The sequence below is a fragment of the Polypterus senegalus genome, chromosome 18 (genome assembly GCF_016835505.1).
Source record: "Polypterus senegalus isolate Bchr_013 chromosome 18, ASM1683550v1, whole genome shotgun sequence".
Classification (NCBI taxonomy): domain Eukaryota; kingdom Metazoa; phylum Chordata; class Cladistia; order Polypteriformes; family Polypteridae; genus Polypterus; species Polypterus senegalus.
In genome coordinates this window covers 75,597,034-75,621,639 of record NC_053171.1, presented here as the reverse complement: position 1 = coordinate 75,621,639, position 24,606 = coordinate 75,597,034, and the positions used below count along the sequence as shown (strand labels likewise).

General features: G+C 40.9%; 1 protein-coding gene across 1 annotated transcript; it reads left to right on the top strand.

Annotated features, from left to right (window-relative positions):
* The first annotated feature begins 5,928 nt into the window (after window positions 1–5,928).
* leng1 (leukocyte receptor cluster (LRC) member 1) lies at window positions 5,929–24,476 on the top strand. Its single transcript, XM_039741673.1, has 5 exons — window positions 5,929–6,258; window positions 12,894–13,082; window positions 13,169–13,322; window positions 17,943–18,108; window positions 24,052–24,476. The coding sequence occupies exons 1-5, from the start codon at window positions 6,127–6,129 to the stop codon at window positions 24,239–24,241; spliced, it is 831 nt and encodes a 276-aa protein (XP_039597607.1). The 5' UTR covers window positions 5,929–6,126; the 3' UTR covers window positions 24,242–24,476.
* Window positions 24,477–24,606: the final 130 nt, after the last annotated feature.

Here is a 24,606-nt window from a genome sequence, read left to right as displayed (position 1 = left end):
CACACAAAATGTTTCTGATCATCAAACACATTTAACCATTAGTCAAATATAACACAAGTAAACACAAAATGCAGTTTTTAAATGATGGTTTTATTATTTAGGGAGAAAACAAAATCCAAACCTACATGGTCCTGTGTGAAAAAGTAATTGCCCCCTGAACCTAATAACTGGTTGGACCACCCTTAGCAGCAATAACTGCAATCAAGCGTTTGCGATAACTTGCAATGAGTCTTTTACAGCGCTCTGGAGGAATTTTGGCCCACTCATCTTTGCAGAATTGTTGTAATTCAGCTTTATTTGAGGGTTTTTTAGCATGAACCGCCTTTTTAAGGTCATGCCATAGCATCTCAATTGGATTCAGGTCAGGACTTTGACTAGGCCACTCCAAAGTCTTCATTTTGTTTTTCTTCAGCCATTCAGAGGTGGATTTGCTGGTGTGTTTTGGGTCATTGTCCTGTTGCAGCACCAAGATCGCTTCAGCTTGAGTTGACGAACAGATGGCCGGACATTCTCCTTCAGGATTTTTTGGTAGACAGTAGAATTCATGGTTCCATCTATCACAGCAACCCTTCCAGGTCCTGAAGCAGCAAAACAACCCCAGACCATCACACTACCACCACCATATTTTACTGTTGGTATGATGTTCTGAAATGCTGTGTTCATTTTACGCCAGATGTAACGGGACATTTGCCTTCCAAAAAGTTCAACTTTTGTTCCATCAGTCCACAAGGTATTTTCCCAAAAGTCTTGGCAATCATTGAGATGTTTCTTAGCAAAATTGAGACGAGCCCTAATGTTCTTTTGCTTAACAGTGGTTTGCGTCTTGGAAATCTGCCATGCAGGCCGTTTTTGCCCAGTCTCTTTCTTATGGTGGAGTCGTGAACACTGACCTTAATTGAGGCAAGTGAGGCCTGCAGTTCTTTAGACGTTGTCCTGGGGTCTTTTGTGACCTCTCAGATGAGTCGTCTCTGCGCTCTTGGGGTAATTTTGGTTGGCCGGCCACTCCTGGGAAGGTTCACCACTGTTCCATGTTTTTACCATTTGTGGATAATGGCTCTCACTGTGGTTTGCTGGAGTCCCAAAGCTTTAGAAATGGCTTTATAACCTTTACCAGACTGATAGATCTCAATTACTTCTGTTCTCATTTGTTCCTGAATTTCTTTGGATCTTGGCATGATGTCTAGCTTTTGAGGTGCTTTTGGTCTACTTCTCTGTGTCAGGCAGCTCCTATTTAAGTGATTTCTTGATTGAAACAGGTGTGGCAGTAATCAGGAAATTGAACTCAGGTGTGATACACCACAGTTAGGTTATTTTTTAACAAGGGGGCAATTACTTTTTCACACAGGGCCATGTAGGTTTGGATTTTTTCTCCCTAAATAATAAAACCATCATTTAAAAACTGCATTTTGTGTTTACTTGTGTTATATTTGACTAATAGTTAAATGTGTTTGATGATCAGAAACATTTTGTGTGACAAACATGCAAAAGAATAAGAAATCAGGAAGGGGGCAAATAGTTTTTCACACCACTGTATCTATCATATAGTGCCTTTCCTATCTATCTATCTATCTATCTAATCATCATTAAAATGTTTCTGCAGCTTCTTTGGATTCCATTCATGGTCAGTTGAATTCGCTGGATATAATTAGGAAAAGCAATACATTGTCGAAATACTGATCAGATAAAGGGGATTAGCAGAGAAGGACTGGAACAGAAAATCTCATTATATGCAGATGACATGGTACTGTATATATCGGACCCAGAAAATTCTGTGCCTGCAGTCTTAGCAGCACTCACAGAATTTCAAAAGCTCTCTGGTCTCAGAATTAATCTGAATAAAAGTGTACTCTTTCCGTGAATTCTCAAGCATATAATATTAGATTAGACACCCTTCCTTTTATCATTGCAGAACAGTTTAAATACCTCGGGGTAAACATCACAAGTAAACATAAAGCTCTTTATCAACAAAATTTCGTCGTCTGCATGGAAAAAATTAAACAAGACTTACATAGATGGTCAACCCTTCATCTCACACTAGCTGGAAGAATTAACACTGTTAAGATGAATATTCTTCCTAAACTCCTTTTTTTATTTCAAAACATCCCAATATACATTAATAAATCGTTCTTTAAGCAATTAGATTCAACAATAACCTCATTTATTTGGAATTCAAAACATCCACGCATCAAAAGAGCGACCCTACAAAGACAAAAGGCAGAAGGCGGCATGGCTCTACCTAACTTCCAGTTTTATTACTGGGCAGCAAATATACAGGCGATAAGAACCTGGACACAAATAGAAGAACATACACAGGCATGGACCGCAATAGAAGTAAAATCCTGCAGTACTTCTTTGTATTCCTTGCTCTGTGCTCCAATAAACACACGTTATCGGCAATACACTAATAACCCAATTGTGCTCCACTCACTTAGAATCTGGAACCAATGTAGAAAGCATTTTAAGACGGAGAAGCTTCTATCTGTGGCACCCTGCAAGAGAACCACCTCTTTCAACCTTCACAAACATATGCAGTTTTAATATCTGGAAAAATTTGGAATTAACTTGCTTAGAGATCTTTATATAGACAACGTCTTTGCATCCTATGAACAATTACATTCCAAATTTAACATTCCAGCTACACATTTCTTTCACTATCTTCCAATCAGGAACTTTGTTAAACAGAACCTTCCAGATTTTCCTCATCTTGCACCCTCATCCATGCTGGAAAAAATATTGCTCAATTTCAAGGAGTTAGACTCCATCTCTACAATATATAAAATCATTTTACAATCCCTCCCTTTCAAAGATCCAAGAGGACACTGGGAAAAGATCTCTCAATTAATATATCAGAAAAGGAGTGGAAAGTAGCAATGCAGAGAATTCACTCGAGCTCCATATGCACAAAGCATACAATTATACAACTCAAAATTATATATCGAGCACATCTGTCTCGACTAAAACTCTCCAAAATGTTTCCAGGGCATGATCCAACCTGCAAGTTGCAACCAAGCCCCAGCCTCACTGGTCACATGTTCTGGGCCTGCACCAAATTAACATTATTCTGGACAAACATTTTTAATTACCTCTCAGACAGTCTTGGACTCACAATCCCTCCTAACCCATTAACAGCTGTGTTTGGGGTTCTTCCAGAGGGTCTTAAAGTGGAGAAAGACAAACAAATTGTGATTGCATTCACTACACTGTTGGCACGCAGACTTATTCTGATAAACTGGAAGAACCCAAACTCTCCTCTTTAAGTCAGTGGGAAACTGATGTGTTATATTATTTGAAATTGGAAAAATCAAATACTCAGTTAGAGGATCTGTACAGACTTTTTCAAAACATGGCAGGATCTAATCAGTAATATTTTAAAATAAGTTCATAAAGCACAGAGAATTTATTAATTTAGGTATGTTTACAAGCCTTAAATTTCACGCGTTTGCTTGCTCTCTCTCTCAGGGTGGGGATCGATCTGTTCTTAACATAATTCTTCTTTTTGTAAAAACTTGATTGATTTGTATGGATTGTGATAAAATTAATAAAAATAATAATAAAAAAAAATAATTAGGAAAAGCACACACCTGACTATATGAGGTCTCACAGTTGACAATGTGCATCAGAGCAAAAACCAAGCCATTAGGTTAAAGGAATTGACTGCAAAGCTTAGAGAAAGGACTGGGTTGAGGCACTGATCTGGGGAAGTCTAGAAAATATTCCTGTAGCACTGAAGGTTCTCAAGAGCACAGCGGCCTCCATAATTCTAAAATGGAGGAAATGTGGGAAAAGTATGACTCTTCCACAGGCCATCCAGCCAAAGTGAGCAGTCAGAGTGAATGGCCTTGGTAAGAGATGAAAAAGAAGCTGATGGTTACTCTGGCTGAGCTCTAGGGTGCTTATGAGGATACTGCCATCACTTTAACTCTTCACACTTCTGAGGTTTATAGCAGATGGAAGCCTCTCCCAGGTACAAAACAAAAAGAAAACACTGCTTGGAGTTTCTAAAAAGGCACTTAAGGGACTTTAAGACTTTTTGAGAAACAAGATTCTCTGGTCTGATGAAACCAAGATTGAAGTGTCATGTCTGGAGGAAGCCAGGCACAGCTCATCACCTGCGCAATACCCAGTGGTGAAGCATAATGGCGGTGGCAGCATCATGCTGTGGGGTTGTTTTTATTGGCAAGGACTGGGATACTAAACAGGTTTAAGGGAAAGCTGAACAGTTTCCTTAATGAAAACTCACACCAAAGCACTCTGGGCCTCTGACTGGCCTGAAGGCTCACATTTCAACAAGACAATGACCCGAAGCAAAAGCAAAGGAGTGGCTTAGGGAAAACTCGGCAAATGTCCTTGAGTTGCCCAGCCAGAGCCTGAACTAAAAACGAATCCTCATTTCTGGAGACACCTGAAACCATCCGTCCACCAATGGTCACCATCCCAAACCAGAAAGAGTTTGAGAGGGGCTGCAGAAATCCACAAACCCAGGTGTGAGAAGCTTGTTGTCTTATAACCAGGAAGACTTCACGCTGTAATCACTCCCAAAGGGGCTTCAACTGAGTACTGGGTAAAGGAACTGAATACTAGTGTTGATGTCATGTTTCAGTATTGTATTTTTAATAAATTTGCAAACACATCTAAAAATCATGTTTTGTTGCTTCAGTCTGGAGTATACTGAGTGTTACTTAATGAAGGGAAAATAATGAAGTTAAATAATTTTGGCATAAGGCCACAACATAATAAAATGTGAAAAAGTGAAGGGGCCTGTATATAGATAATAATAATTAGTAATTACCTGTAGGGTTTATTTTCTTGTGCCAGCACATGCAAAGCTGAAGTGAATTGCTATTAAGTACTAAATGTTATTTAAAAATGTGTTCAGGGTGAGAATTCTTAAATTAACAGCATTATAAAAGACAAGGTGGGTAAAAAGCATAAAATGACTGGAGGGAGAGACAAATCGTAACATTCAAATGACGTAGCCACACGATATCATTTACATTTGTGGGAACTGATGAGAACACATTATCTTCAGTAGACTTTGATGGGGACACACTTTGAAACCAGGGGCTACAGCAGTGGTCTCAAACTCCGGTCCTGGAGGGCTGCAGTGGCTGCAGGCTTTCATTCTAACCCTTTTCTTAATTGGCAACCAGTTTTTTTTACTGCTAATTAACTCTTTTTCCTTTCATTTTAATTGATGTGTTTTTTTAGGATTTGTTGCTCTGAATTGCTTCATTTCTTTCCTTAAATGGCACCCAAACAGAAATGACATGTGACATGAGTGAGCCAACAGAAGTCCAACTAAGTCAGGGCCTCAAACTCTAACCAGTTTCTTAATTAGGCACCGAGTTGTTAATTAAACCCGTTCTTTAATTCAGTGGCGTGTTGCTGCTCTCATTGCTAAATAGCAGACGTTGATTTTCTCTTTTCTAAGAGCAGTTATAACCTTCATCTTTCTTTATTTTGAGATATGGTATGATGGACACAGTTTGCTGGTCATGTTTTGGCTCATTTTGTATCTCGTTATTATTTGGCTGCTAATTAAGGAAAAAGAAACAATTAAGGGGTCAGAGTCTTCAAGAATAAGTCAATTAAAATTAATTCAGCAGAAGTTAATTAGCAGCAAAAACTGGTCACTAATTAAGAAAGGGGTTAGAATGAAAACCGTCCTCCAGGACCAGAGTTTGAGACCACTGGGCTAGTGACTAGTCACGTAATAAAAGTAAAAAGACAGAACCTGTTGCTTCAATACACGCTTCACTACAGAACCAGCAAATATTATTAAAGTATTTCCTTAATTGCACTCCTGTGGTTGGAAAAAAAAATTACCCAGGCAGGTGGAAGGTACTTACTTCTCCAGCTATGTAGTAGAATGTAATGCTTATACGACGATCACTTCACCCTCCCACCAACAGATGGCCCTAAAATCTTTAAGGAATAACTGACAAAACCTCTTCAACAAGAGGGCAGCTCAATTGTTTACATTTCTTGGCTGTTAAAAGGCTTTTCATTAAACCGATGCAATGACTTAAAGATTCTTCACTTTATTAAAGCGTGGCTGGTGAGGGAGATCAGACGGGGGAGAGCATTTTCTGAGGTATTGTGGTTTTTGGAAGCAACTCAGAAAACATGAACATCCTACCTAAGAAAAGCTGGCACGTACGCAACAAAGATAATGTTGCGCGAGTCCGAAGAGACGAGGCGAAGGCCGCCGAAGAAGAGCGCGACCGCCAGAGGAGGGTGGAGCGCGCAGAGCAGGAGGTAAGCGTAGCGCAGGCGGGACAGCTACGGAGCGCAGTTTGGGTCAATACTCGTTTACATTGGACGTACGCGTTATGCTCTCGTGAATGGACATCTGCGTCACATCGTAAACCAAAGGCAAGCAAGATTAGTGCGCAAAACTCGCACGATTATTGAATATTCAGTAGATTGCCTAACTAAGAATAAATGAAATACAATGCAATTTGAAAGTGCCTTAACGTCCAGTTTGGGAATGAAAGCAGTTCGTGTAAGGTTTATGATGCAGCTCCTTACTCGATTCATTAAACCTTCCGTGAAAGTTATTTGTGACGACTCTGTATGTGTGTTCCTAAATCTGAACACAGTACACACATAACAATATTGATTTCCTGTATATACAGTAGCCCTATAAACTAGTTGGAAACAGTTAAGTGACTTGAGGGGTTCAGTGACATGTAATGGCCATAAAGAAGAATCGTACTGCATTAATACTTGTGACGCTTATTCCCAGGTAGGATCCGAGGATAAGCGAGTCTGGCATCTCTGACTTTAAAGTACCTGGAATCGACTTGATGTTCGGTTGTCATTATTGGACTCGGATAACCCGTTCACAACACCAATCTTTACCGTTGTGTAAACGAGCAGGGCTCTGGAGGTCTACAAATACTCTTTTTGTATCCAGTGAAGGCAGTGCCTCTTATGTGGAGACAGCTATGGAGGAATATTTCGGACAAAATGAAATAAATAAATAAAAGCGTAAATAAATAAAAGTACTGTGAAATGTGAGCATAAATAAATAAATGTGTCATGAAATGAGAGCCTTAATAAATAAATATGTCATGAAATGAGAGCATAAATAAATAAATGTGTCACGAAATATGTTTTTCGTTGCTTATGTATTTATTTCATTTTGTCCGTAACATTCCTGCAAACCGTCATGAAATACGGCTTGAAATAAAACTGTCACTTTCACTCGTCAAAGTTGAGAGGGTGGACTCTAACACGCCCTCTAGTTACTGATTGGTGAATCGATAGCACAAGAATTAATTAGAAAAATGCTTACTACTGCCGATGAAATGGATTCTGCCGAAGATATTACGTATTTCAGAGAGAATTAAGGATTTATCGGAAGAAATTACAATGTTGGCGGCCCTTTTAGACTCCGATATAGATGAAACTGTTTTTGAAATTATCGAAGAACAGGTGGAACGGACGCTACTACACTCCAGTTCAGGTGACTCAGTACCCTGCTCTGGACGTCCATCCTTTGACATTCCAGCTGAGTCAATAGAACACCTTCTGTTATGCGGTTTAAAAGTACAACAGATTGCAGATCTATATGGTGTATCGGAGAAGACGATCACAAGGCGAATGAGCCAGTTTGATATACGGTAAGCTGCAAGGCTGTATTAGTTTAGGTACTTTGACATGGAATGCCCAAAGCAGCTCCAACTAATATTTTGAACTGAACAACTTTACCACTGATCAGAGCTGTACAGTTGTTTGAAAAAGTAGCTGCGAATATGCAACTGACTTTCTACTCGTAAAACAAGGGTCAAATACTCAGTTCTAAAAGGGCCGCCAACATTGTAATTTCTTCCGATAAATCCTTAATTCTCTCTCTGAAATACGTAATATCTTCGGCAGAATCCATTTCATCGGCAGTAGTAAGCATTTTTCTAATTAATTCTTGTGCTATCGATTCACCAATCAGTAACTAGAGGGCGTGTTAGAGCCCACCCTCTCAAGTTTGACGAGTGAAAGTGACAGTTTTATTTCAAGCCGTATTTCATGACGGTTTGCAGGAATGTTACGGACAAAATTAAATAAATAAATAAGCAACGAAAACATATTTCGTGACACATTTATTTATTTATGCTCTCATTTCATGACATATTTATTTATTAAGGCTCTCATTTCATGACACATTTATTTATTTATGCTCACATTTCACAGTACTTTTATTTATTTAAGCATTTATTTATTTATTTCATTTTGTCCGAAATATTCCTCCATAGCAGCGGGCTGGAGTGATATATGTACTTGAGATCTTTGTTATCTGTCCATCCATTCACCCAGATTGTAGAACTGTGTTGGGGAAGAGCCTATCCACGCTGCACAGTGCACAAGGTAGGAGCATAATTTTGAACAGGATGCCTCCATGTCATTTAACGGGGGTAATTTGTGTCAACACTCTGACTTCTGTGAGATGTGAGAGAAAACTATATTGAAAGGAGTCAAAGGGAGAACATTTCAGCACCACACTGACAACCTTATGATTAATCTCACTTATATTTACATATATTTGCTTAGCAGAAGCTTTTATCCAAAGTGACTCACAAAGGAGGTAAACATAATTGAGTAACATAAAGCTAGGACCTGTTTGTTCAGCAATCAACTTTTGTTACCTTTCCTATCTTAAAGATAGGGTGAGAAGCTCAGTCATCCGGGAGGGGCTCAGAGTAGAGCCGCTGCTCCTCCGCATCGAGAGGAGTCAAATGAGGTGGCTCGGGCATCTGATCAGGATGCCTCCTGGACGCCTCCCTGGTGAGGTGTTCTGGGCACGTCTAACTGGTAGGAGGCCCCGGGGAAGACTCAGGACACGCTGGAGAGACTATGGCTCCCGGCTGTCCTGGGAACGCCTTGGGATTCTCCCGGAAGAGCTAGAAGAAGTGGCCGGGGAGAGGGAAGTCTGGGTATCTCTGCTCAAGCTGCTGCCCCCATGACCCGACCTCGGATAAGCGGAAGAGGATAGATAGATGGATGGATGGATGGATGTTTGTTCAGCAAGTGTAGTAGGAAAGGTAACAAAAGTTGATTGCCAAAAGTGAAAAAAATATAATAATTCATACATTTACAATCACAGATTGCAATGAATAAAGCAATTAAACTTAGTCTAATAACAAACTAACCAAATATATAAAACTATCCAACCCGCGGCACACCATACGCCGCATAATCAGGACGGTTTTTTAATGATTTTTAAGCACAGGGAGAAAATTAACATTTGAAAAATCGGTAATGTAATAAATCAGCAAGAAAAGCAACATTGTAACAATACACAGAACGAACCAACACACAATCGTCCGTGACTGAAAACTGGCGGACCGCCATCGCTCATGTGCCCACCTCCAACTCGTCACTGGAGTCGTTGTCGCCTTTGCACAGTCCAGATGCACGTGTGACTCACATAGACTTTCCGTGTTCCTGCAGGAGCATCTAAGAAGACGCATGTTTGTCGCGGATGCGAATTGCTGTGTGTAGCGTGTAAAACAGTTTGCTATGGTGCACCCGGTCGTGAGTCATAACCGAAAACTCAGTTTTTAAAGACTGCTTACTTCATTGTGTTTTAACCTCAGTTGTAAAGGATTTTTTAAGGATCCCATGGGATACCCCTTGCAAACCGTTTTACACGCTGCATGTGGCGATTCACCTCCGGGAGAAACACACCTCTATGAACAGTCAACGTGGCTCGGAGGTGCATGTGGCCTCCACAAAAGACGAATATAAATGACGCCGTTTTTTCTGCGTCGTCGTGTCCGAGTTTGTGGGCGTGGCTCTGCAAGTTGTCGTCGTATCCAATGGTCTTGGAGTTGGTGGGCGTGGCTCCTTCCTGCGTGCGCCATAGGTGTCTCACTTGTCGACGGCTTAGTGAATCCACTCCCCTTCCGGCGTGCTATCCATGGGTGTCTTGCCTTAGAGAATTTATATATATAGATGCTAGTAAAGGCGCACTGCACGATAACGTGCAGTTAGTACACTTCACTTGATCATTCCTAGTTTTCATCCTCTTTCTTTCTCTGTATGTTTAGCATTTGTTTGCTCAGAGGTTGATGCGTTTGCTGCTTCCTGAGCAGCTCTTCTTTTCTCCACCCTAGCAGCCCATCTTTGGCATCTTTTCGCGTTTAAACGGATTAAGTCAGTGTTTGGGGTAACTTAGTATGTTTTTCTTAATTTTTCACATATGCTGGCACTTAAGTGTTCAGTCTGTCTCAAGAATGATTTAAGATATGAAGAGGTAGGGGAAGTGACGGCAAATGTGGTGGGGAATGAGAACGGCACCCATACGCATGCGCCACACGACCGCCCTGCTGGCCGCTGCCGATAGTTGATTCAACTATGCACAGAGCAGGTAAGAAGGCTGCCCAGCGTGAAACTGCCACAGAGCGTCATAGTGGATGGGAGTCCAAATTTTATAATAAGCAGTGACCATTTTAGTTAAAACTGTACATAACAGTTCTTTATGCGGATTATACCTTACTATTAAGAGTACTTCCTCCACCCAAGTAAATATGCTTTGCTAAAATGTGAGTGGGTTATTTAGAGACACAGAAGAACACGTACATGTTATCTGACTCGTACAAGGGGGCAACCTTGGTTTTATAGTTACAGTCCTATGAAAAAGTTTGGGAACCCCTCTCAGCCTGCATAATTACTCTCCTTTCAACCAAAAAGATAACAGTGGTATGTCTTTCATTTCCTAGGAACATCGGAGTACTGGGGTGTTTTCCAAACAAAGATTTGTAGTGAAGCAGTATTTAGTTGTATGAAATTAAATCACTGCGGTGGGCTGGCGCCCAGCCTTGCGCCCTGTGTTGGCTGGGATTGGCTCCAGCAGACCCCCGTGACCCTGTAGTTAGGATATTGTGGGTTGGATAATGGATGGAAATTCAATCAAATGTGAAAAACTGGCGTTGCAAAAATGTGTGTCCTCTTGTAATTTTGCTGATTTGAATGCCTGTAACTGCTCGATTCTGATTACTTACAACACCAAATTGGTTGGATTAGTTTGTTAAGCCTTGAACTTCATAGAGAGGAGTGTCCAATCATGAGAAAAGGTATTTAAGGTGGTTAATTGCAAGTTGTGATTCCCTTTGAGTCTCCTCTGAAGAGTGAAAGTATGGGGTCCTCAAAGCAACTCTCAAAAGATCTGAAAACAAAGCTTGTTCAGTCTCATGGTTTAGGGGAAGGCTATAAAAAGTTATCTCAGAGGTTTAAACTGTCAGTTTCAACTGTAAGGAATGGAATCAGGAAATGGAAGGCCACAGGCACAGTTGCTGTTAAACCCAGCAGGTCTGGCAGGCCAAGAAAAATACAGGAGTGGCATATGACAGGATTGTGAGAATGGCTACAGACAACCCACAGATCACCTCCAAAGACCTGCAAGAACATCTTACTGCAGATGGTGTATCTGTACATCGTTCTACAATTCAGTGCAATTTGCACAAAGAACATCTGTATGGCAGGGTGATGAGAAAGAAGCCCTTTCTGCATTCATGCCACAAACAGAATCGCTTGTTGTATACAAATGCTCATTTAGACAAGCCAGATTCATTTTGGAACAAAGTGCTTTGGACTGATGACACAAAAATTGAGTTATTTGGTCATAACAAAAAGCACTTTGCATGGCGGAAGAAGAACACTGCATTCCAAGAAAAACACCTGCTACCTACTGTCAAATTTGGTGGAGGTTCCATCATGTTGTGGGGCTGTGTGGCTAGTTCAGGGACTGGGAACCTTGTTAAAGTCGAGGGTCGGATGAATTCAACACAATATCAACAAATTCTTCAGGGTAATGTTCAAGCATCAGTCACAAAGTTGAGGTTAGACAGGGGTTGGATATTCCAACAAGACAATGACCCAAAACACAGTTCGAAATCTACAAAGGCATTCATGCAGAGGGAGAAGTACAATGTTCAGGAATGGCCGTCACAGTCCCCTGACTTGAATATCATCGAAAATCTATGGGATCATTTGAAGCAGGCTGTCCACGCTTGGCAGTCATCAAATTGAACTGAACTGGAGAGATTTTGTATGGAAGAATGGGGTCAAAAATACCTCCATTCAGAATCCAGACACTCAAAGGCTATAGGAGGCGTCTAGAGGCCGTTATATTTATAAAAGGAGGCTCAACTAAGTATTGATGTAACATCTCTGTTGGGTTGCCCAAATTTATGAACCTGTCTAATTTTGTTATGATGTATATTGCATATTTTCTGTTAATCCAATAAACTTAATGTCACTGCTGAAATACTACTGTCTCCATAAGGCATGTCATATATTAAAAGGAAGTTGCTACTTTGAAAGCTCAGCCAATGATTAACAAAAATCCAAAGAATTAAGAGGGGTTCTCAAACTTCTTCATATGACTGCAAGAATAACCTGCTTGAAGTTTTTTTTTTTTAGTTCTGGGGGTTCTTTTTTTAGTTCTTTAGTTTCGTTCTCCACCCCCTGTTCGTTTTGCTCACCAATCCCCGGGTTTGGGTAATCGGATGCACAATTTAAAGAGATTGTCAATTTCAATTCATTCATTTTCGTTCGTTTTTTATTTCTTGATATTTGCCAGTAATAAAGCTGTAGTGAATGAGTTATTCCCCCCCGGGCTGTCCTTTAAGCCAGCTGCTGCTTGTCCCGTGCTGCGTGATCTGCATGTCGCTTTGCCCGTCGATCATGTAAAAGCCTGTGCAGCAGATAACTTTTTGTCTCACTTCCTTGTCTCGCCGGATGTTAAAGTGTTTCTGAGAAATTATAAGTAGGGTGTGACGTTCAAGTAGTCTCACGGGACTTCAAAGTGTCTTCTGGGAAGATCACGTCTCAACCCAAGATTTTTTTTATTATAATCGATTAGTTTAGCAACATTGTATTTTGTGCTTTAGGCCCGAACTGAATTCCTTCGCAGAAAGGCACGCACTTTGCATTCTTCCCCAGAGAGTAAGAAGGAAGAAGGTGGCAGTCTTCTACTACAGGAGAAATCAAAGCATTTAGACTTGTTCGGAGTGAATGACAGTCAGAGAGGAGAGAAGAGAGGAAATGAGGAGTATGAAAAAGAAAAGCAACAGGAAAAGGTAAAGTACCTACAGCAGTATTGAAGATGGACGTCTATTGCATCTAAACTGTGCTCCATTTTAATGGCACTTTGCATTGCCAACAGGAACGACGAGAGCGTGCCATTGGCCTGCTGGTTTCCCTTGGCCCTTCTCCTGGGACAGATACGAATCCATGGTACCTGCAGAGTCCCACTGAACAAGGGTGCCCGGAGACAGAGTCTGGGAAAAATGACAGGAAGAAACAGAAGGTTACTGAAGGTGCATGAATAATGTAGACAGGGAATCTTGTTTATTGTTATTTCTGTTGAAATTTCCCTTTTCTCCATGCTCATTAGAAACAAAGTGTAGGGTATTAGTAAAAAAAAATATATATATACATTGTCGGCCATCACATTAGTAATCACAAAAATCTCATTTCATTTCACGTTTCCATTTACCACTGTGAATTCACAAGTATGTCACTCTGAATTTGTACTTACGATTTCATTAGAAAACTGCAGCATGAATTCTTGTCTAGTAACTGGGAGCCCGACGTTTGGATTTTGAATTTTTTAAGAAGTTAGGAGGCCAAAATTCCATTTCGTGGCACATATGCTTTAAGCCCCTGTCACACTACACAACTAGGTTGTGGGCTTCATTTGCATAATCTCCGACATCGCTGGGGTCAGGAGCCGCTCACTCTTGTGACATTCGCAGCAAATCATTCAGGCCGTTCTGTGACCTTCCCCAACAAAATCCAACAGGTTTGACTTTGTCTTAAAGGAACAATCCCACCCCAAAATGACATTTTTTAAATACCTTATTTATGCCATATAGTTTGTAATGATGGCTGATACATTTTTTTTTTTTTTTATCTCATGTTTTCATGAAGAACGGAGATACCTGTGACAATGTTTCTGATATAATGTGAGCCTCTGCTGAACAATGCTGGAACAATATGAAAAAACGTCCACAACAAAATCCTACAAATGATACTTGTGTCAGATGGTCTGCTTGTCAGTTGATCCAGTCGTATACTTCCAACATACAAACCACATGCAGTCCCTCTGGAGAATGAAGCCAGTGCACGAACAGGAAGCCCGTTTACACGAGATAGCGCTTGTGACTTGAAGACCCACTTCTTCCCCTTGTTTGTGGGTCAGACGTCTTCAGCTGAAAAGTGCTTCCTGTCTGTGAACTGCTTTTCAATTTCCAGTGGTATTTAACAATATTTTAGCAAAATATGCATGCATTTTGCACATTGTGAGCATAAAACTGGATGGTTTAACACATGGATTATGAGGCTGAGTAACGTAAGACTTTTTTTTTTTCTTTCCATTAAGGGTGATTAGGCACTTGTATACAGTATCTACCATTCGATGATGGATGGCCCTAGAACAAATAAATGCTGCAGTTAAAAACATTGCCAAATATACATGCAGTGTAGAGGCTGTGAACCACCGGGGTGCGTCCAGCCACCTCGACCCGACACAGACAGGCAGGACACGAGTTCCAGTCCAGCTGGGAAGCGCATTTCTCTGTTCCCCAAAACACAGCACAGTCCTCATTTCCTTCTCTCCACCTCCACTCCTTTTCCCAGCAAGCTTTGTCCACTTCCTCCCAACTCTGGCTCCTCAAATGGTGTGATGCAGCTCCTTTTATTCATCTCCTGGGAGTGCTCCATGTGGCTCATCAGTATTATCTGGAATCACTCCCAGGTGTGGTGGAAGTCCATTGTATGGCTCTGCTGCTCCCCCTGGCAGCTCCCATTGAACCCAACAGGGCTGTGCCAAACTCCAGCTCCCAGCATGCCCTGCGGGAATCCATGGCACCACAGCCGCCCAGGAGGGCTGCCCACTAGCATCCCAGGGGAGGTAGTGCCTCAGAGTTGCTCTCTCCCTGGTCCTTCCATCTAGCTGGCGTCCCGAAGCAGCCCGTCAGAAGGCCTTGGGTCTAATTTCAATTGTTGTGTCAAGTAATGGCTTGGCATGTCTGTTGGGCTCATCTTATGGTCTAGCCGAGAGTTAAATATTTCTATCCAAAACACTTTACAAGATAATGTTTTACGTCTAAAATTCAAAGTTAAGACTACATTTTGCTTTTCAATTATCATATAAACTGAAACTTTCAACTGACATTTAGGGAAACGCAATGAAACAGAAGCCAGACAGATACATTCTTTTTAGATATCAGATATTTATTTGTAAGAGATAATGCTTTAAGAACTGAGCTTTCTAGTAATACAGCATGGATGAGTGCCAGGGTGGTGTAGTGAAAGAAGGCCGCAGCACTGTAACGCTAGTCTAGTTGAAGCCAAGGTCTAATGAACATGGACGCTTCTCTCCACTGTGGGATTGCAACACTATTGAACAACACGCCGTAGTAACCTGCAGACATTTATCAAAGGATGTTGGCTCAGTGCAGAAGTGAAAACAGTATGATTCAACGAAAAGTTTGTGAACAGGTAGAAAGGGTTGAAGTGAGAAGAACAAGTATAGCTGACGAAGATCATTCTGGTTGCCCATCAACATCACGCACGCACCAGCCTGCATTAAGGTGAATTCCTTCATCAGAGAAGGCCGATGAATTACGTTATCCAAATGTGTAGCAACAGTGGACAGGCAGTGTGGTGTAGTGCAGGGGCTCCCAAACTTTTGGACGTCAAGTACCACCTGAGGTTAAGTGAGTTGCGTTGCGTACCACCCACACCTTATTGATGTAATGGGGGGAGTTTGGGGCTAAACCGCCCCGAAATCTGAATAAAAGTTAAACAATTGGAAGAAATTATGCATAAAATTAATGAAAAAATTTGTGCATGTACATAAATCGATAAATTCCGCCCCGAAACTAAATCCTGCTTTCGGCCTGTATGTGACGCAGTTACCGAAGACTAAATGGTATCGGCTTTGTGCTTCGATCTAATGACTACGATGCAATACAGCGGCAGTGCACATATAACAACAAATACAGCGCACATATAACAACAACGCGGTTTCTGCGAGGCAGAGTTACCGAAGACTAAATAGTGTCGGCGTTGTGCTTTCATCCAGTGACCAAAAGCTCAAACAGTGAAGCAGTAGAAGGTGACTTCCGCGAAACGTAATTATGATACCGTTAAATTAACTAAATACTGATTCGAATAATAGGTTTTATTTATTCAGATGACAAAATTTCACACCACACTAAATTTGGGAATCCACATATTAATTGTATTTAAACAGTTTCATTGGCTTTTGCTCACAACAGGCTTGTCATAAAGGGTTTTGCACAGATAAATTACATTTCAGTGACCGCGATGCGTACCACCTGAAAAGGCTCCGCGTACCGCCAGTGGTATGCGTACCACAGTTTGGGAATCGCTGGTGTAGTGGTTAAGGCTTTGGACTTCAAACCCTGAGGCTGTGGGTTCAAATCCTGCTACTGACACTGTGTGACCCTGAGCAAGTCCTCTGACCTGCCTGTGCCCCAATTGGAAAACCAAAAGTTGCATCATAAATGGTGTTATGTCATTTTGGATAAAGGTGTCAGCCAATAGTACAAAGTACAAAGTAAATGTAAATAGTGGGTGACGATTTTAGCATACTGATCTGCACAAGCCAAGATCCATCCATCCATTTTCTAACCCGCTAAATCCGAATACAGGGTCACGGGGGTCCACTGGAGCCAATCTCAGCCAACACAGGGTACAAGGCAGGAACCAATCCTGGGCAGGGTGCCAACCCACCACAGGACACACACAAACACACCAAGCACACACTAGGGCCAATTTAGAATCGCCAATCCACCTAACCTGCATGTCTTTGGATTGTGAGAGGAAACCCATGCAGACATGGGGAGAACATGCAAACTCCACGCAGGGAGGACCCGGGAAGCGAACCCGGGTCTCCTAACTGCGAGGCAGCAGCGCTACCACTGCGCCACCGTGCCGTCCCAAGCCAAGATCCTTCAGCTTATTTCTTCAAGTTTCATTCCCTCTGCCCAAAGAAGGCACTGCAAATGTGTTTTATTGTGTCAGCTTCTGTCTCTTGTGGTTACAGCTTAATTTGAAATTGCCTTTCCATTTTTGATTTACCCTTCTGGTAAAAGGAAAAGAGGAAGGCCTAAGAGAAGGTTTATGGATGTGGTGAGAAAGGACATGCAAGTAATGAGTGTGACAAGAGCAAGATGACGAGGACAGGAAGATATGAAACAAGATGATCCACTGTGGCGACCCCTAATGGGAGCAGTCAGAAGAAGTTTTGATACACCCTTCTATTGCTTCCCTTTGTATAAAACAGACGCTGGTTTTGAGCCGCTATATGGCACCTTCCAACCAGTTCATTCAGGCTGGACCCAAACCGGACAGGTTGCAAGGCAAGCAGACAAAGGATTCATTTGGAGTCGCCACCTAACCTAACACAGATGTCTTTGGGAATTTGGAAGAAAAAAAACGAAACAAACGAGAACACAAAGACAAACCCACACAAACTGACGTGGGAGAACACACAAAGTCAACGGTAAATTCACAAACGTAAGGGCCGCTCGAGCAGCTGCAAGCTTAAGAATGTGGGAGTGGAGTTTTCACATGAAATAACTAGACAGGTTGTCTTCTCACCTTTCATTTGAAGTTAGGTGGCTTGAATTGTGCAGTACGAATGTTTATATAGAATAGAAATTGCCTTCGATGGAATCTTAGTGAACACATGCGCGCGATGTTAGAGACACACAGTGTAAGCATTAGAAAAAGAAGATATGCAGTTAACAGTCCAACACTTTTCTTGCTAAATTTCAGGCATGACAGTTGTTCTGTTCAGATGTAATTATGATTTAAATGTAGGGCAGAGACAATTTCAGAAACCTTAAATGAAGGGTTTCTTACGTTAAAACCATGCTAACTTGTGTCATTTGGAAACTACCTAGATCAGCAAAGCAGAAAAGAAAAGAAGGATGCTAAGTTAAAGGCTTATTTGGACCCTCTGCATGAAATGGAAAGCATGCTGAAGAAGAAAAGGCCGGTGAAAGAGGAGAATAAACGAGAGAAAAAGGGAGAAAAGAGACGAGAAGACAAAGTTAGCGGAGCAGCAAGGTGAGTGACAGAATATATTCATGCTTGTTAAATGGCCATTTAAATGTAATCCTGCTATGTACATAAGCATCTTCAGCCTTGAGATGACTTTAGCCTACACGCCACTGCTAAACAAAGAGGGAAGCCATAAAGTCTAGTAGATTCCAAAGTTTTTAAACAAGCGTAAAACAAAGATCCGATTTTGCTGTAGTTTGTTGCGATTTAAAACAAAGCTGGCAGACAGAAGAATTTTTGTGGCTGTGAAGGGATCACCCACAAGTACAATGGTGGCAATACAAACCGCAGCTTTTGTAACCCCACAGGCACAACGTTTCACTACACGTCTGTTCAGGTAGAGTCGCCTCCATTATTACGACATTAAGAACACGCTGCCCACACCAGGGCTTTATAAAGGCTTTTCTGTTGTAAATGTTACTTTTGATTTTAATTCCAACAGATTAAGAAGTTTTGGTTTTTAGGTGCGTTCGTATGTAATTCACAAAGCACCTATTGCTATAGCCATGTCTGTTTGTCTGTCTGTCCATCTGCATGAGACAAGTTGGCCCCGTAGACCAATTTTTTTGAAATGTAGTTCGCTTATTCAGCAAGTTCAGTTTTCGTTTAAATATCTTGAACACCTGCGGTGGGCTGGCACCCTACCTGGGGTTTGTTTCCTGCCTTGTGCCCTGTGTTGGCTGGGATTGGCTCCAGCAGACCCCTGTGACCCTGTAGTTAGGATATAGCGGGTTGGATAATGGATGGATGGATATATTGAACACTTTCGCCCTATGCAAATTTTTGAAATTTCAAAATCAACTATTGAAAAGCATTGGCAAATATGCAAACTCATCTACCTTAAAACCGAGAAACATTCTGAGCAACCTCAACTACGAATGACTTTATTGCTTCAATCCAACCTTGAAGACAGTTACATGGATTTGTATATTTTTTCTTTATTCACTTGGAAACCACTGAGATGCCCAATGCAAGCGAGTCAGATACTGGGGGGAGCAAAAAAGGTACATGGGCATCTCACACAGCGGCACTCATCGCTTGTTGCTTTAAGTTAACCATAGAACAGCGCTTCCCGATTGGGGGTCCTCGAGCAACTGTTGCTGGGCGTGCCAGAATTCATCGAGGAAGAAAAATGAAAAACATTATTTGTACAAAATCTTAATTTATCTATCCATTCCTAAATAATTAAATGGGCAGGCTATTTCGTATCGGTGCAATACGCTACTTGTTAAAACGGATGACTTCCGCTCTTACGTGCACTTAGTGCTGCGTGGGTATTATGAACTATCGTATCTGTTCAAGTTCTATTAAAATTTTAAATATAAGTAATTTTTATTTAGTCGACAGAAATATGTTTGGTAGGAATGTAAGTTAAATTTAGTCATCATTGCATAAATTTTTCTTCACCATAGAAATTTAAAGACTAAATTCAACTTACATTCCTACCAAAGATATTTCTGTCGACTAAATAGAACCTACTTATATCCAAATAGAACTTGAAAAGATATATTTTTTCGAATCTGACCGCGCATTTTAGATCGACTTGAGGTGCACTACATCGAGCCCGTGTGCTATTGTGCTCTCGCCCGCGTGCCTCAATAAGTCACCGTCGCTTTGCTCTTACTTTTTTACTGTTCATTTAATGCTGGCTAGTCGCGAAAAAATTCGAAAATGGAAGAAGGATTACACTGTGTATGGCTTTACCAAAACAGTTATTGATGGAGAATAAAGTATCCATTATTCATAAAGCTTCAATTGGTGATCTGTTTTTCTGCGTTAACCTCATATTTTTTCATACTTCTTCTCAAACCAAGGGGGTGCGAAATCAGCCTTGTCCGTCACAGGGGGTGCGAGGGTAAAATGAATCAGGAAGTGCTGCCATAGAAGTATCGAAACAACAACAAAAAAGCAGTCACTTCTTTGGCAATAAGTGGAAGACAAAAGCAATTATGTAAGCATATACAAGTCTGAATTGCTCGAACTAATATAATTTGCCGATTATTATTGTAAAGAATCAACGATATGAACTTGCAGATAAATGTATGAACTTATTAACTCTTTCAGGGCTGATGTCAAGTTTTGTCAAAAGGAGGAGTTGACGATGGTAATCATCTGTAAACTGTGACAAAACCATGCGTTATGTTTTAGTCTTGTTGCTAGAAAGAAAGTTAGCTTTACTGGTTTTGACCGAGATTTCCTGTACTCCCATGAGCAGCAAGGCAACTACCAGGTAGCACTGTTGTAATCTTCAGCTAACGTAATGTAAACTGAGACAGGAAGTAGCACAAGGCTGCACCACTGATGTATGCACGCTTTCAATACACGTGTGTGCGCAGATCGGGCAGTTACACCAAGGCGTTAGACCAGCTCCCATGGCATACAGGGCAGAAATGTGGGCTCACTTTGGCTACCACAATCTAGAAGGCACTAAGGAGTTCAACAAGACCCATGCCATCTGCAAAACTTTAAAGGAGCAACAAACGGCAAACATTAAGCAAGTGGGCCCTTCTCAACTCATTTTGGAACAAATTCACACACCGAAGTCGGCATCGACCTCAACTCAGTCATCTGTAAAGGTATGCGCCCACTCAGTGCTGTAGAGAATGACGATGTTTGCCGAGCATTCCTAGCACAAGCGTCTCTGCAGAGAGTTTTCTCCATAGCAGGAGACATCGTTACCACCCACAGGGGTGTCCTGAAAGCTCAGCATGTTTGCAGCTCCCCTTTCTCCACAAAACACTTGATATTAAAAACTAATGACTGATATACATATAACCTTTTGTAACATGTGCAATCCAAGTTAAGTATCTGAGAATGCTCACCATCTGTTTTGTTTAGGAATCCTGTAAGCGCTTTTCATTTTCATTGATATAAGCAGATGTAATTCCTTTGTTCAGACTGTAGAAATAATAGTGTTATGAGGCCGATGTTACAGAACCTGTCCATTTTCTTTTATTAACTACTTGAGACAGAGAATTTAAAAACTGGCATACATACTAAAACAGAATGTGAACCTTTAAAGCAGAATTTAATATATATGCGTGTGTGGGTGTGTATATACAGTATATATCGGTAACACTGTTTATTATTTTTTTTGTCTTAATTTGTTTACCTAAAGAACCCTGCAGGCACTTTTATTTATTTATTCTTTTCCTGATATAGACAAATGTTAATTCCTTTGTTCAGACTGCAGTGCTGTGCTGGATGTTGGATGTTACAGGGATTATGCATTTTCTTTTATTAACTACTTGAGAAATTCAGTGGCATACAGTGAACCTTTAAAGCAGCGTGCACTTTTATTTTTTTACTGATACAGGCACACATTAATTCCTTTGTTTAGATTACACAAATAGTAGTAGTAGTAGTAGTATGATGTTTAAAGTTACAGATCCCACTGCTCTGACTGCATCAAAAAGTAAACATTTTTATTCAGGTTTTATGCATATGATGGGGTGCATTTTATACTATGACAGTTTTCCTAAAATTGGATTAAAAAATTGCAATATTTTGCCTTGCTTACAGTATCGCAATATATTGAGTCATAACCACTGAATTATGATATGGATCGTATTGTGAGATTCTTGCCAATACACAAACCTACTTGGTATCATCTGCAGACTTAACCAACTTGTCACTTATATTAATATCTAAATCATTTATATATATTAATAATAGCAGTGCCTCTAGCACTGACCCCTCTTAACACCATTCTTTTAACATCGGCCAGTTCTGATGAGTTCCTCGCACCATCACCCTCTGCTTCCTGTGTCTGAGCCAATTCTGTACCCATCTAAAAACATCACCCTGAACTCCCACTTCTTTTAATTTGATGCCCAACCTCTCATGTGGCACCTCATCAAATGCTTTCTGAATGTCCAGATAAATAATATCATAAGCTCCACTTTGATTGTATCCTTTTATTGCTTCCTCACAGAATTCCAGCATGTTAGGAAAACACAACCTCCCTCCTCTGAGCCCATGTAGACTACTGAGTAACACAGGATGGGTTTAGTAATGGAGCTCAGAGTCGCTGAGCAGGCAATGCCGTAAAGAACACACTGGCCGCACAGAGCAAAGACAGAACAAGGTTACAAACGGCACAGCATACAACACACTGAGTGTGCGTTACAGTTTACCTGTACCTGAACAGCTGACTTGAATTATTAAAACTCTTCAAGATCATTTTCACCTTTCATATTCCCTTTATACAATAAATCCGTTCCTTTCCAAATTCTCATTTATATAATTTTAACAAGTTGGTGAGTATTAATTAATAACTAGATGGGGAACGTATTTCAGTTCTCTCCTTGTATACAGTAATGTTATACTGATTTCTTACTATTGCTCATTTTGCATTAATAGATATTTTTCAGGGTGGCACAGTGGTAGACCTGGGTTTACTTCCCGAGTCCTCCTTGCGTGGAGTTTGCATGTTCTTCCCCGTGTCTGCATGGGTTTCCTCTCACAGTCCAAAGACATGCAGGTTAGGTGGATTGGCGATCCTAAATTGCCCCTGGTGTGTGTGTGTGCCCTGTGGTGGGCTGGCACCCTGCCCGGGGTTTGTTTCCTGCCTTGCACTGGCTGGGATTGGCTCCAGTAGACCCCTGTGACCCTGTGTTAGGATATAGCAGGTTGGATAATGAATGGATGGATGGATATTTTTCATTTGAGAATTACTGGATACTAATCTTTTCAGTATTCTTTCAAAAATGTTTTAAGAAAACTGAACAGCAGTTAGTCACAGTTTACAGCAATTCGCTCAAATGCAAAGAAGGAAAACAAAGAGCAGAAAGAAAAGGGTTTGCATCACCTGCTGAGAGCGAATGGCCTTCTAGGCTGGGGCACTGAACAGCAACCCACGAGCAGCAGGACTAACTAGGAAGTGGCAGACTCCGTCACCATTCTTGCTTCTACGTGGTATTGTTTGAAATAGGATTCCCGGGTGGTACAAATGCTAGTAGATTTCATTGAACCAGTAATTTGAAGTGAGGCCCGGTTTGGTTGGTTAGTCGTTTATAAAGACAGCTACTGATAAACGGCGTCCGCTAAAATTCACTTCTCCTTTCCTCCCTCTGGGTCACCCTTACAGTGTCCTCAACTGCAGATTCAATTCTGTGCCTTACAGGTCTGTTTTTGACACCATTCTGACATCCAAACTTCATTAGGATAGGTTAAGAAATACAAATTATGATCCAGAGTTTAAGAATGGATATCATTTAGGATGTTTCTATGGATTGTGAACAAACTAACGTGTCTAAAATCCCTTAAAGTCAGCAGTGGGCCAGAACTGGCCTGAAAGACATGACAAGGCACGATTTTTTTTTTTAAGGTGTACAAATAATGGGATGTTTACTTTTTCATTACATTGGAGGAACTGTAGATACAAACTTTAATTCTAAACAAATGAAATTTTGGCTGCAGATTTCAAACACAAACCAGGATCACTTGACTTGAGGATGTTTAAGGGTCGGTCAATGCGAGGAAGAGATTTTTGCACTCGTGTGTAAATGACAACTCAGTCACTCCAACCACTGCTAACTTGTACTCATTTATTGCTGTGATGAAACAGAACTTCTATGAAGAGCGTTTAAAACGACAGAAAGCTGTAGCGTACGCCCAACTTAAAATGCCTCACTGCCACTCTCTTCAGTACTTGGTACTCCTGCTGTATTTTACAGTGAATTTTTAGTCAAGTTGTTTCTTTACGGTTTGTAACGAGAGTAACGCCTAAATCTGTAGCATTAACTCTTAGGAATCACAAGTAGTTTAAAAAGTCTCCATGTATGTAAAAATGTATCATGTATACATAAATATTACGCACAGATCTTGTATGTTATCTTAATTATTCAATCAAAGCTACAGATTTGCACTTTAAATTTAGACCGGATTTAATGATTCAGCTGTAAGTAATAAAATCAAAGTGACTTAACAAAATCTCTTTAATTTCAGGAATTCCTTGGAACGTATGAGACAGGAGCGGCTGCAGAGGGAGGCATCAGAAAGAGCTCGGGCCCAGAGTTTACTTACCAAGAGAACCGAAACGATGCAGAAGGAGGAGAAGGAACTCGATGACCGAAGCAGGCCTTACAGTAGCCAGTACCATCCTAATCTGGCCAGACAACGCCCCGGACCTCGATAAGGCCTATCTAGGACATCATGCTTGCATGCAATCAAACTCTTCTACTAACATTTTTGGCTTATTTTGCCTGTTAAGCGAGTATCAGAATACCCAATTATCTCAAGTATCATTATTCAGATTGGTCAGGTTTTGTCAGGGAAATGCTGAAATAACTGTCAAACAAATATCGCTTAAAATGAGCTTTGTATAAGAATAGATTTCTTATTTAAATAAAATGATGGATACAGAGAAGTAAGAATCAGTTTAACTGACTGTGCTGTTATTTTCACGTTTAAATAACAATGCAACCCCACTTTGGCTTTCAATTGAGACATTGCACATTCAATTTTAGAAGAAGAAAAGCCACTTGTGTCTAATTCAAGCTT

What these genes read in the sequence shown, in the direction of transcription:
- leng1 (XM_039741673.1), top strand. Translation starts at nt 6,127, where the DNA reads ATGAACATCCTACCTAAGAAAAGCTGGCACGTACGCAACAAAGATAAT. An exon ending in TGGAGCGCGCAGAGCAGGAG is followed by an intron (nt 6,259 to 12,893) that starts GTAAGCGTAGCG and finishes TTTGTGCTTTAG; the next exon opens with GCCCGAACTGAATTCCTTCG. An exon ending in AAAGTTAGCGGAGCAGCAAG is followed by an intron (nt 18,109 to 24,051) that starts GTGAGTGACAGA and finishes CTTTAATTTCAG; the next exon opens with GAATTCCTTGGAACGTATGA.